Source organism: Protobothrops mucrosquamatus, unplaced genomic scaffold (assembly GCF_001527695.2).
Source record: "Protobothrops mucrosquamatus isolate PMUCROS unplaced genomic scaffold, P.Mucros_1.0 scaffold1114, whole genome shotgun sequence".
Classification (NCBI taxonomy): Eukaryota; Metazoa; Chordata; class Lepidosauria; order Squamata; family Viperidae; genus Protobothrops; species Protobothrops mucrosquamatus.
The window spans coordinates 85,077-99,278 of NW_015387333.1; the positions used below are offsets into that span (position 1 = coordinate 85,077).

At 44.8% G+C, this 14,202-nt stretch overlaps 1 protein-coding gene across 1 annotated transcript in view; it reads right to left on the reverse strand.

Moving 5' to 3' along the window:
* Nucleotides 1-14,202, reverse strand: part of CLIC4 (chloride intracellular channel 4) — a 57,116-nt gene that overhangs the window by 14,784 nt on the left and 28,130 nt on the right. Inside the window, exon 2 of the mRNA XM_015820297.1 lies at nucleotides 11,680-11,789. Coding sequence (XP_015675783.1) covers nucleotides 11,680-11,789 — 110 coding nt within the window. The remainder of the gene's footprint in view (nucleotides 1-11,679; nucleotides 11,790-14,202) is intronic.

Sequence of the window (14,202 nt, forward strand, 5' to 3'; positions counted from 1 at the left end):
AGCACGACTAAAAAAATAGCTTGGCTTTTCCGAGATCTTTTTCATATTTACTAATGGATGTAATAACTGCCCCTCTGCCAGCTATTTCCCCTAGCAGTAATGTGGGAGAGATGTAGGTGTCTGCATATTTTGCGATGCTTGTGCATATAATCTGGAGAAACTCAAGCAACCTCAGTTTTCAAGTTCCACATTGGCAAAGTGGCTTCGCCCTGCAGTTTGTTTGGGTGCCACTGCAGTGTGCTGCCGATACCGACCTACCGATGCAAATGGAGCTACTACTTCGGCCGACTGGTTTCCAGTCACTCCAGATTGCAAATGTGCAGTGAGCAGTGGGGCTGGAATGGGGAGGTGAAGGGAATACAGGTTTCCAGGGATTCTACTCTCGCCTTCAGTTTCGGATTCAGTAAGTAAATTATTGCATGCCTGTCCTGTCAAATATGTTGCTTGTCATTTAGACAAGAGACACTGAATGATACCAATCAGGGCGTGGGGCTGGTGACATCAGTACATTGCTGACACCGAGCTCTAGGGTTTTTTTTCCCCGTTAAAATCAGGTAAGGTCTTGTCAAACCAGGAGTAGGCAACCTTGGCTCTTTTATGACTGGTGGACTTCAACTCCCAGAATTCCTGAGCCAGCCGTGCTGAGGGGAAAGGGAGAGGTTTCCAAGCTGAGCCATGCTGGCTCAGGAATTCTGGGAGCTGAAGACCACGGGTCATGAAGGGGCCAAAGTTTCCCTCATGCTGGCTCAGGAATTCTGGGAGCTGAAGTCCACAAGTCATGAAGGGGCCATAGTTCCCCCATGCTGGCTCAGGAATTCTGGGAGTTGAAATCCACAAGTCATGAAGGGGCCATAGTTCCCCCATGCTGGCTCAGGAATTCTGGGAGTTGAAGTCCACCAGTCATAAAGGGGCCATAGTTCCCCCATGCTGGCTGAGGAATTCTGGGAGTTGAAGTCCACAAGTCATGAAGGGGCCAAAGTTTCCCTCATGCTGGCTCAGGAATTCTGGGAGCTGAAGTCCACAAGTCATAAACGGGCCAAGGTTGCCTACCCCTGGTCTAGACAATGTAGCAGAGTGGATGTGGGGCAATAAAATGAAATTAAATCCTGACAAAGAAGAGCCACTGGACTGGCAACTCACAGGTCTGGGAAGGAGGTATGCCTCTCTCTTCAGAGGAAGCTGCACTTCCCTTAAAAGATGCAAATTCCAGATTTAGCATGTTCCTGGATTCTGCTACCACTCAAGGCACAGGTTGTATTAGTGACCTTACTGTGCTCAGCTCTAAACATCAAAATGCACACGTGGAGATTATTATTATTTGCATAAATACAAAAAAAATACCTATATCTAACCATTTACATATTGAAAACATTAAGAATTATATTTTGTTTAAGGTTGAAGGAGAATATAAATGGGAGAAGGGAAGATCAAAGAAATCTGTCATTAATTAATATACTAATTATGGAATTGTCAAACTTAAAACATTATTGATTGTTAATTGATTATCGTCTTTTTTTTTCCTTGTTAAAATATAAACCAAGACAACACGCTGTACACCAGGCACTGGGGATCGTTATAGTTAAAAACCAATAAAATATTTATATATTAAAAAAAGCACACGTGAACAACCTGGAGAGGGTAAAAGACTTCATAGGTGTATGTCATCTAAGGGAGGTGACTCATATTCCACCTCGTCCCAAAGCCAATATTTCCTGCCTCAGCGCTTCCAGATCCCTCTCCCTCGTTCAACCCCAACACAATAGCCGGCTTTGTAAACCTGTTGCAAACTCTGTAGGTGGTTTGAATGTCCCAGTGGGTCCTTTTCCAGAAGACGCCGAGGAACGTGAGTCAGTTTCATGCCTGAAGCAGCTGAAGCTTCAATTACAACATTGCTGTGTACACCCATCGTAATTACAGGAAATCACTGGAGTGGCTTTCCCCCCCTGGCTGGAAGAAGAATCCTTTTAAGAGAGTGGCGAGATGGACGACTTTAATCCAAAATGGTAAGGTGTACTTAAATGGATGGCGTACGCTGCATTTTGTTCTTGGAGTAGGCGAGACCAACTCTAACTTGCTGGCAAAAAAAAAAGTCATTTTGAAAGCAGGTAAAGGGAGAAAAGGGGGCACGATGGCCCAGTAGTGAAAACCCTGGGCTTGTCAACTGAAAAGTCAGCGCTTTGAGACCCAAGAACCACATGACGGGCTGAGCACCTCTTCCTGCCGCAGCTCCGCCAACCTAGCAGTTCGAAAGCATGCAAATGGAAGTAGATAAACGGGTACCACTTTGGTAGAAAAGTAACGGCACTCGGCGTATAGTGCTCCTGGCCACATGACCATGGAAGCGGCTAGGAAACAGAGATGAGCCCCCAAGAGTTGGACCTGACTGGTCAGAAAAACCTTTCCCTTCCTAAAGAGAGAAAAAAGGAATTCTGGCATCGTTTTCCTTGGAATTTAAATCCAGTTGAGAAGAGAAGAGAAGAGAAGAGAAGAGAAGAGAAGAGAAGAGAAGAGAAGAGAAGAGAAGAGAAGAGAAGAGAAGAGAAGAGAAGAGAAGAGAAGAGAAGAGAAGAGAAGATGATAAGTTGATGAGATGAGATGAGATGAGAAGAGATGAGAAGATGATAAGATGAGATGAGAAGAGAAGAGAAGAGAAGATGGTAAGTTAAGATAAGATAAGATGAGATGAGATGAGATGAGATGAGAAGAGATGATAAGATGAGAAGAGAAGAGAAGAGAAGAGAAGAGAAGAGAAGAGAAGAGAAGAGAAGAGAAGAGAAGAGAAGAGAAGAGAAGATGGTAAGATAAGATAAGATAAGATAAGATAAGATAAGATAAGATAAGATAAGATAAGATAAGGTGAGATGAAATGAGATGAGATGAGATGAGATGAGATGAGATGAGAAGATGATGAGATGAGATGAGATGAGATGAGATGAGGTGATGTGATGAGATAACCTTTGTCATTTTTTTTTACTGTGGGCACAACGGCACACATCGAAAATGAAATTTAGTTGCCCGCTAAGTGTCCCTTTATCCATATCAAACATTACTGGGTTCTGTGTAAACTTCCTTTTTCTCCTGACGTCTTGCTAGTTACTCTCAAGCTAGTTACATATTTCTACTAATCCAAACACAGGAAATGAAATTCTAGACGAGTGTCTTCTCTAGAGTTCTCTAGAAATCTGATGTTCTCCAGATATGCTGAACTGTGACTTCTCAACCAGCACAGTTAAATTATGGAAGTTGAGTTCAAGTGGAAGAGCCAAGGTCTGGGAAAGCTACACCAGAGTAGAGGAAGCCAACAAGCTATGTTCCAGTTGTTCTGAACGACAGCATCCTTAGGCAGCAGAGCCCGTGACGGGGGATGCTGGGAGCTGAAATCCAGCATTATTGGTACTGCCACTGGTTGCCTCTCCCTGTTCTAGAGGAATCAAGTTAAAGCTTACTGAGACCAAACTAAAGGAAATACAGCACTTGTTCGCTGATAGATTTTTTTTAAAAAAAATAGTTCCTTATTTTAAAGGAACAAATGGTATCCAACAATAAAAAGGGGAAAGCAAGGATCACTTTTCCAATTAAATCTTGGCTTGTTGGATTAAAATTGAACTGAGCCAGATAGCAAACGGGCCAGTTACAGATTCCAAGGTGCAAAGTCATCATTGGTTTCCAACTTCATACAAGAAGTTCAGACTATGCGTAATTCTCAACTTTTACCAATTATGTACAAGCACAGCAAGGCCCCTCCCACAAAACTCAGAGCCTGGCCCTTTAGTAGTGACAGCAAACACTTAGGAGAAGAAATGGTAAACACACTGATAACAGTTCCCTTCCTCACTCAAGATAATGCAAGGAAAGGATCCGAGAGCTTTCCAAAAACAGGAAATAATCTCTGCGCTTGGGAATACAGCCCAAACTAGTTGACATTTGTACCAGCCTGCCTAAAAATGCTAATGTGTTATTTTGGCAGAGACTTGGAGAGCCAAGCTCCACTCAATTACTAGGCAATTTTTTTATTTTTTTTAAAATCACCCTTCCCTGCCTGGAAGGGAGTCTTACTCACATTAGCAAGTGCTACGGAATCCTTTCCATAGATCTCCCCATGCTCACCCACCCACTCAAAGGTGCAGCTGAAATGAGGAACGCAGGCAGAAACAGGGAGTGGATTCCTGTGTGGAAGGATTATTACAGAACAGTGATGGCGAACCTTTTAGAGACCGAGTGCCCAAACCACAAACCAAAACCCACTTATTTATTGCAAAGTGCCAGGGACGCATCAGCATTGTGGTGCCCTGGGGGGGCAGGGAGGCACCTCTGACACGCAAAAACTGGGGGCACAAAAATGGGCCACCGTGCTGCAAGGTGCAAAAACGGCCACCGCCACGCCGTGGGGTGCACATACAAGGCGCTGCACCACGAAAGAACAGGGCAGGGCTAGTGAGTATCACACAGGCACTAGCTCCGCCCCATTTGCAGCAGGTGCTTGCTCGCAGCCCCGTGCGCACATGCACGCATGTAAAATGCTTCCCCCTCCCTTTTCTTCCAGTCCACCAATCGACAATGGTTGGTGACCTCTGCTCTACCACCTCTACTCGAGCTTGCTAGTCGGCCACTTCGCCTCCTTTGTGCTGGGCGGGGCTTCTGCTCCGGGTGGCGGTGGCGGCCTGATGGACCTGCTGCTGGTGGCGGTGGCGCGCGTGCCAACAGAGAGGGCTCTGAGTGCCGCCTCTGGCACGCGTGCCATAGGTTCGCCACCACTGTTATAGAAGCACAGTCCCGTTCTAGTCGTTGGGTCAAATATTCAGCATTTCTGAACCCCACTGCCTGTCTTCTAGACAAGTCTTCCTTCAAAAGAAAACAGCATTTTTGTGAGGGGCGTGCAAACGTCTGCAATGGAAATGGCCACTCCACATGCTCCAAACTTAGAACAAAACAACACCCTTTATTCTTCTATCCCAAGCTTGAAATGAAATGGGTGTGGGGTTTTTTTTTCCACGGTGTTTGGAGCTTTTCAACACCACCCCGTTGGTTTAAAAAAAAAAACAAAACCTTCCAAACCACAGAGACACACGGAACTCAATAACCGAAAAAAGCAGTTTTTATCCGTGCCGCCACGGGCTGTGGCCAAACGGAGGAGGGAGGATCAGCGCAGAGAATATTTTCAACCCCTGCTTCTTGTTAAGAAAGCCAGAAACATCAACAAAGCACGACATCTTCATATCCTCTTGCGGCTTCTGAACTCCCGACCGTTTTTGAGGCGTAAAATGGAAAAGAATTTATGGCATATGGGGGGGGGGGGCAGAGGCGCACGAACCGGCACATCCTCCCAAGCAGCTCAAAGCAGCATCTGTTAATCCTATTTATATTCCAAGAGTCTAGCGAAAGAAATTCAACCAAGAGAGACCAACTTAGAATCATAGGGCTGGAAGGGACCTTGGGAGGTTTTCTAGTCCAGGGGTCTGCAACCTTGACAACTTTTAAGACTTGTGGACTTCAGCTCCCAGCTATGCTGGCTGAGGAATTAAAGTTTGTCAAGGTTGCAGACGCCTGTTCTAGTCCAACACCCTACCCAAGACAGGAGTCCCTATATCATCCTGGAGAATCTTTTCTTAAAAACCTCCAGCAATGGAGCATTTACAACTCTGGAAGGTAGTCTACTCCACTGATTAATCGTTCTCAATGTCAGGAAATTCCTCCTTAATTCCAGTTTGGATTTCCCTCTGACCAGGTTCCATCTCTTACTTCTTGTCCTGTCTTCAGGTGTGGCGGAGAGTAGGTCAACCACCTTTTCTCCGTGATGGCCCCTTAAATCTCCAAAGACTGCTATCAGGTCTCCCCTAAGCCTTTGTTAGGGAAACATAGTGAATGCTCTTCCTAAGGCCTCAGCATCTTTTTTTTATCTTGGTAGTATGTAGCGTGGTGGCCAGCTGTGGAGCCCCAAGCAACCAGATCCCCAAACATGGAATCCACAGCGTCTATCAGGTCACTCAAGCTCTCCTGGGATTCTTCCCAGCTCTCAGAAAGCTCTAAATGTACACATAGTCCAAGGAAGACCTGCTTGGGGCAGGGGTGGCTTGGCCCTAAATAACTTTAGCAGCGACCCCGGCTATGAAGGCTAGATTAAAAAGAAAAGTATGTTCTAGTTTCCAATCTGACAAAGAGCTGGTAGTGCAAGATATGGGTCATTTTAGCATGTGCTATTTAACTACGGGTAGTCCTCGACTTACAATAAAGACCAAAGTTACAACAGCATTGAAAAAAGTGACTTAGGACCATTTTTTTAAAAATTTTTACCACTGTTGCAGCATCCCCAGGGTCACGTGATCCAAATTCTGACACTTGGCAAGCTGACTCATATTTACGACTGTCACCGCGTCCTGGGATCACGTGATCCCAGATTCACTTAACGACTGTGTGACTAACTTAACAACTGCAGTGATTCACTTAACAAACTGGGGCAAGGAAGGTCGTAAAGCGGAGCAAAACTGACTTGACAAAGGTCTCGCTTAGTAACGTAAATTTTGGACTCAATCAGGGGTCGTAACGTTGAGGACTGCCTGTATATCTTTTTTCCCCATTAAAGGTTTGTGTGAATGGATACCAAGACAAACAACTGGCTAGAACAGGGGTGGGCAACCTTGGCCCTTTTATGACTTGTGGACTTCAACTCCCAGAATTCCTGAGCCAGCATGGCTCAGCTTGGAAACCTCTCCCTTTCCCCTCAGCATGGCTGGCTCAGGAATTCTGGGAGTTGAAGTCCACGAGTCATAAAAGAGCCAAGGTTCCCCACCCCGGGCTAGAAGGTTGAATGGCATTCCGGGTGTGTCTGTCTGCTGGCTGGGGAATTCTGGAAATTGAAGTCCACCCATCTTAAAAGTTGCCAAGATTGAGAAACACTGGTCTACACATTTTGTCCTCTGGAAAATCCTGTTATGTTTGCCGCAGAACGCTACCGCCTTAGAGAAAGAAATGATAGGGCTCAGCCAAGATTTATTTATTTATAGTTTATTGCGCATACACACACACCCCATATTACCATATGGTAACTCTGGGCAGCTTACAGACATAAAAACAATATATCTACGTTAAAGCATGAATAAAATTAAAGCCAAAGATTAAAATCAAGGATACGTGGGGAGGGCGGGGGCGGAATGTGTTGAGGTGGGATCTGTGGTTACTTGATCAACCACCTCCACTGTGCTGTTCCCTATTGGGTCCTCAAACCTTTACCATCTTTAGGCCCTTATGAAAGGATAGAAGGGTTGAGGCCAAGCTCACATGGTGGGGAGGGGGGGAGAAGATGTTCCAGAGGCCAGAAGCAAAGATGGAGGCATCGCTCAGCCCACTGATCTTCATTTCTGCTCTCCATAAACTACCTGGAGCCTAATGCACAGTCTGCAATCTAGCACAGCTTCGTCAAAAAGCAGCCTCTAGTATTAGCTCTCTTCCCCCCCCTCCTAATGAGCCATTCTTTGAAGCTTTTAAGAACCTCCTTCTTCTTCTTGTGCCATATCCGTTATCAGACGTTGGCGATCATGTTGGCGATCCTGTTTTTATCAGCAGCCGCACGAAAAACTGCTGCTGAATTTTGTCCAAACCAGTCCCTTAGATTTTGAAGCCATGATGTTCTTCTTCTGCCTGGACCTCGTTTGCCTTCCATCTTTCCCTGGAGGGTTAAATGGAGTATGCCGTATTTTTCTGGGTGTTGCATCACATGTCCGAAATATTCTAATTTTCGTTTTTTAATTGTTTTGATGATTTCTCTTGGCTTTCCCAGGCGGCTTATCCCCTCCTCATTTCTGATTTTGTCAACCCAGCTTATACGTAACAGCCGCCTGTAAATCCACATTTCAAATGCTTCTAGTCTCTTCAGGTGGCCTTCTGTCAGAGACCGACTCTCTACTCCATAGAGCAGGATAGGAAAAAATATAGCATCTGACAAGCCTGATTTTCAGTCTTAGGCTTATGTCGTGACTGCAGAAGACCTTTTTCATTTTGAAGAATGCTGTTCGGGCTTTTTCTATCCTTGTCTTTACTCCAGACTTCTCAAAAAGAACGTCTGAAAACCACTGGCTCAGTTCCTCCATCCGCCTTTTAGCCAAGAATCCTTCCGAGTCCAAAAATCGGGCTTTATATTCCCAAACATGCTAGATGCTGCAGCCTTACTCGGTCCAATAAAGGCCGTCCAATTCCCGCATATAGACTCAAGCTGCATTCCTGAAGATGGAAAAAGAATGAAACCTCTGTCTTTAGCAGTTGCGGAAAAAATATGAGCCCTTGGCAAAGGGCTCGTACGTCCCCATTTAGCCTGCATGCAGTTTTGCTTGTGTCCTTAACAGAGCTGCAAGCATCCTCTTGTTAGCCCAGAATAATATATAAAAAGAGGGTAACGCAGGAAAATGGAGGTCGCGGAAGAGTATGTAAATTGATAACATTTTTCCTGTGTTTCACAATTCCTTAGCTGTGAACTTTTCAACTGGTAGGAGCTGTGTATATGCTACAGTAATTCACCCGGGTCTCTGCAAATATGTAATAGAGGAACTTGCATATTATTGCCATGTTCTATGGCGACATGGGTGAGGAAGATGCACTGCTGACCTATAGTGGCTATGTTAAAACTCCACTTTTATGCCCTAACAGAAGGGGGGAAATCAATTTTCCCTTTTAAGGAAATGGGAATAATTATTATACCGACTAAGATCCAAGTGGTGGTGGTGGTGGTGGTGATGATGATGATGATGATGATGATGATGATGATGATGATGATGGAAGGGACCCTGGAAGTCATCTAGTCCAACCCCCTGCTCAGGCAGGAAACCCAATATGATTTCAGACAAAATGACTGTCCAATCTCTTCTTAAAAATTTCCAGGGTTGGAGAATTCACAGCTTCTGGAGGCAGGTCGTTCCACTGGTTAATTGTTCTCACTGTCAAAAAATTTCTCCTTAGTTCCAGGTTGCTTCTCTCCTTGATTAGTTTCCATCCGTTGCTTCTTGTCCTGCCTTCAGGCACCTTGGAGAATAGCTTGACTCCCTCTTCTTTGGGGCAGCCCCTGAGATATTGGAAGACTGCTATCATGTCCCCCCTCATCCTTCTCTTCATTAAACTAGACATACCCAATTCCAGCAGCCGTTCCTTATATGTTTTAGCCTCCAGTCCCCTAATCATCTTTGTTGCTCTTCTCTGTACTCTTTCTAGAGTCTCAACATCTTTTTTACATTGTGGTGACCATTAAACTAGACATACCCAATTCCAGCAACCATTCCTTATATGTTTTAGCTCCATCATCAGCCCCAAAGAAGGATGAAAGAAAAACCTGTATCTCCTCCACCTCTTTTCTCATTCCATGAAAAGGGAGAGAAACAGCACTGCGGATATGCTGGGTTCATGTCCATTTAGTGGGTGGCATTTTTTAAATCTTTTTGATGGAGTTCATGGTATCAGCAGTGCAGTAATTGGACAGACCGCCTCCATCGATTAAGAGTCTTTCCCTTTACTCTCGGCTTCCTGGGAAAATTCTATGTGGCATAAACGGACCTGCTATCAAAAGAGTAATGGCCCCACGGATGGAACCATTGTCCAACACTACATTTATTAATCTGCTCCTTTCATGCTTCAGTGTGCGAGATGAATTAGCGAACCCCAGTATCCGTTCGGCAGGGGAGAAGAGGAAGAACTGGCTTGCTTTTGGGACAATCTGCTTTGAAAGTGACCTGGTAGAAGAAAAAGAAGAGACGAAGGCTGCCCAAACTCCTTTTGGATACCACAGTAGGTACTGCATAGATTGGGGAGGCTCGGGGAGGGAACGGGAATCCTGCCAAGCTGCAAACTTCAAAATAAGCAACACAGCAGACAACGTGAGAGTGGCGTCTACTGAAACCACTTACACCCTGCTAAGAAACTACTGAGGTAGAGCTTGGGAGTGACATTAACCTGGAGTAGTTAATTGAGGTGCCATTAAGATTGCCCTAGCCCAGGGGTCTTCAAACTTGGCCCTTTTATGACTTGTGGACTTCAACTCCCAGAATTCCTCAGCCAGGCACGCGTGCCTGGCTGAGGAATTCTGGGAGTTGAAGTCTACAAGTCATAAAAGGGCCAGGTTTGAAGACCCCTGCCCTAGCCTATAAGCCTCAGTGGGATCCACTGGTGATTGCTATGCCCTTTGTAAAAAAAGAGTGCCTCTTTTTTTTATATAATATTTTATTGGTTTTCCAGTTTTGCATTTGAGTATTTGGAAGGCAACGTGGTGATTAGGTTAATCAATAGTTCAATAACAAAATCTTTAGTACATATCTCAGGTTACATCATCAAATGTTTCTTCTCTGTTTCCCTTAACATTTGCTACATCGTATTTAAGCTAGTAAATTTCTAATTGTATCAAACTCAGTGAAAACTTCATTATCACCTTTATCAATACATTTTTGCTTATATATATATTAATAGATCTTCATAAACAATCCATATCCTGTTATTAAGTTTTACCTAATTTTTAGTTTTTGATTACAGTACTCCAATTTAACCTTTAATATCCATAGTATTTGACTTTCGGGTAACCCAAATTTCCTTTGTCTCACTTCATAAAAATTATAATGTCTAAAATGGGCATATGACTTACTTAAATATATTCTTATTCTATTTCGTAAACGTTTTCTATTTCTCACCCTAGTACAGTGATGGCGAACCTTTTAGAGACCGAGTGCCCAAACTGCAACCCAAAACCCACTTATGTATCGTCGGGTGCCGGGTGGGCGTGGCCATTGGGTGGGTGTGGCCAGTTGGATGGGCATGGCCCATTGGGTGGGCGTGGCTGTGGTGGTAATGGCAAACTGGGTGGGACTAAAAAGTTCAATCAATCAATTCCAACTTTGCAAAATCTTTTTTTCCCCGCGAGAAGTTGAAATTGATTGAACCTTTTTTTTTTTTTTGCACACGGCGGCAGACCCCTAAAGTGAAAAGGTTTTATAAAACCCAGATGAAGGCCTAGGACTGGGGCGACGGTGCCCATGCCCATAGAGAGGGCTCTGCGTGCCACAGGTTCGCCACCACGGCCCTTGTGCATCACCACCTTAATAATAGAGTATCCTTTGTTAGCTCAAGTCCATCATCTCTATTATCTGGGCTAATCAATAGTGCCTCTTAATGGGGAACTGCACTTAGGTCTTTCAGCAAGCAGGCAGCGTTGGTGACGGTTTGCAGCATCCCGCAATCATGTCACCACATATTACAACTCAAGGAAATACTTAAAACTGTCACAGGCCACCAGACACAACCTTGACTTACAACCATTCATTTAGTGATGGTTCAAAATTACAATGGCACTGAAAAAAGGGACTTACGACTGCTTTTCATACTTGCAACTGTTGTAGCATCCCCATGGTCACGTGATCAAAATTTGGATGCTTGGAAACCGGTTCATATTTATGACGGTTGCCGTGCCCTGGGGTCACGTGATCCCCTTTTGCGACCTTCGGACAAGCAAAGTCAACGGGGAAGCCAGGTTCATTCAACAACCGTGTTACTAAACTTAACTGCAGTGGTTCACTTGACAACTGTGGCAAGAAAAAAAATATGGGGCAAAACCCGCCGAACAACTGTTAGCAACAGACATTTTGGGCTCAACTGTGGTCATAATCAAGGACTACCTGCATAGTAAGAGGTTCCTAAGAAGAGCAAGTTCCTTACCTTTTCAAGTCAACCGTTGTGACGCTGAATACTACTCCTTTGAGCCAGAGTATCATGAAGAGCCTCTGAGAGAAGGGGCAGTTGCCTATGCTTTCGCCGTCACTGCCAGCCTGTGGAAAAAGGGGAAAAAGACATTAGTAAAAAATGGACAAGCCATGCCAAACTGTTCCCTTTCATTGGACTAGATCAGGGCTTTTCAACCTTTTCACCCATTGTGCCACTTTCAGGTTATGGCAATATCCGGGTACCACCAGTTGCCTAGCAAGGTGTCAAAAACTTGATGACCCCCCCCCCAAAAAAGGAAAAAAGTGATAAAATACAGGTAATCCTCGACTTACAACAGTTCACTTAATGACTGTTTGAAGTTACAATGGCACTGAAAAAAGTGCCCCCCAAGCCACAGCCGAGCAAGACACCTGCCTGCCCGCCCGGCCGCACTCTTTCTCCTATCCGAGGTTTTCATTGTTGTGAGCATTTCTGTTGAGGATTGGCAGTGGGGGGTGGAGTGGGGTGTGTGTTTGGTTTCTATTCCCCCCGTTCTGCTGGGTGGTTGAAGCAGGTTTTGTTCACTTCATATGACCCTGGGACACTGTGACCGTCATAAATATGAATCAGTTGCCAAGCATCTGAATGTAAATCACAAGACCCTGGAGATGCTGCAACATTCCAGCTGATCGGCGCTTCTTCAGGGCTCAGCAGAAGCACCAGGATCAGTGCTGAGCTCCAGCTGAAGCCTGGCGCTGATCCTGGCGCTTCCACTGAGCCCTGACAGCCCCGAAGAAGCGCTGAATCTGGCGTTTCCGCTGAGCCCTGACAGCCCTGCAGCTCCAGCCATCTCTCGCTCAGGCTTGTGCGGTGCTGCCACCGGTTCAGCTCATTCCCCTCCCCTGCTATCACTTTTCTAGGATGGTCACATACCAGGTGCCAATGTACCACAGGTGGTTGAAAAGCCCTGGACTAGACAGCCAGCTGAACAAGAAGCAGAGCCCTCTCACTTTTGCCTCAAGCATCACAAAATGAGAAGGACCCGGTGCCCATGTGTAGGAGAAGAGGAAGAGCATGGGGGCAGAGTCAAAACAGGAATCAGCCTAGAACTTCTACATAGCCACAAATGAACTAAGTTCAATCTTTCTTGAATTCTGTTGATTCTCAGCCAAGATAGCACTAACCATTAATAGATTGTGGTGCACTGGCATGATTAGTTTAATTGGAATTTAATATGTGGTCCTGATGTTCACTCCTGGCACCGTGCGTGATACAATATTAGTTTGCGAGATCGACTTTTTGGCTGGTCACCGACACCAGGGATCTCTGGTCCCGGTGATCGACCCATAATTTGATCTCGCATCATTATTCTGGGACACATATATTTGCCTTCATTCGTAACACTAGTTTGATTTATGTACAGTTTTTCCATCAAGAACTTGAGGTAGCACACACCTCATGTTCCCTCTTCTAATCATCCCCCAAATAACCAAACGGGATAAGTTAAGCTGAGAAAGGTAACAGCTTGGGACTACCCATAAAAGAATAAGTAGCTGAGCTTGAGGAAAATGTAAGAAACACAAAATAACTTCACCTTAAGGGAAAAGCAGAAGTAACCTGGCCTGGCTTTTGAAACTGATTCCAGGAATGCTGCTTTATTGTTCTGAACAGATTCTTGAAAGGCTATCAGAAATTCTTTCCGCCCCATCATTGACCAAACAAAATCAAAACAGGGCTATTTTAAGTCCTTCCTCATGCTCCTTTCACTCTCTGTCCAGCGTTACTCAACCTTGGCAACTTTAAGACCTGTGGACTTCAACTCCCAGAAATCCCCAGCCAGCATGCTGACTGGGGAATTCTGGGAGTTGAAGTCCAGACATCTTAAAAGTTTCCTAAGGTTGAGAAACACTGCTATAATATTTCCACTGTTTCCCTTCCTCATTGGTGTGTGGCTTGACTTCTTTCTTTGACACTTCTAAACTAGCGTACAGAATTTGTCAAGCAAACACATCTAACTGCTTCATTTTTCCTGTAAACGGTCACTTTAGAGCAGGGGTCTTCAAACTTGGCCCTTTTAGGACTGGTGGACTTCAACTCCCAGAATTCCTCAGCCAGCGTGCCAAGACCAGTTCTACAATCCTTTACAGCACCTGACAAGTTATAAATACACAGTAAAGAGTCTTGAGTTTGGTAGAAATTCTTTACCCTGTTACACAATGGCAGCAACCGCTACCACAAATTTCCCATAAAAGTGTTTACAAACATGCTGCAATGTCTGAGCATCCCATGGTACAGGCATATGCTTCTGAAACAAGAGTTTTTAAACAATGGCTCTGACATTATATGGCTATATATTTGAATGGGAGACACTTATTGCTTTAATCAGGCAAACCAGATTCCCCCTCTTATGTTCACATAGGAAATGATCAAAAACTTCAGGCACAGCTTTCCACCTTACAATGACATAGCAGTTTGTTGTACAAAATATATAAAACTCTAAAGCAGGGCTCTTCAAACTTGGCCCTTTTAGGACTTGTG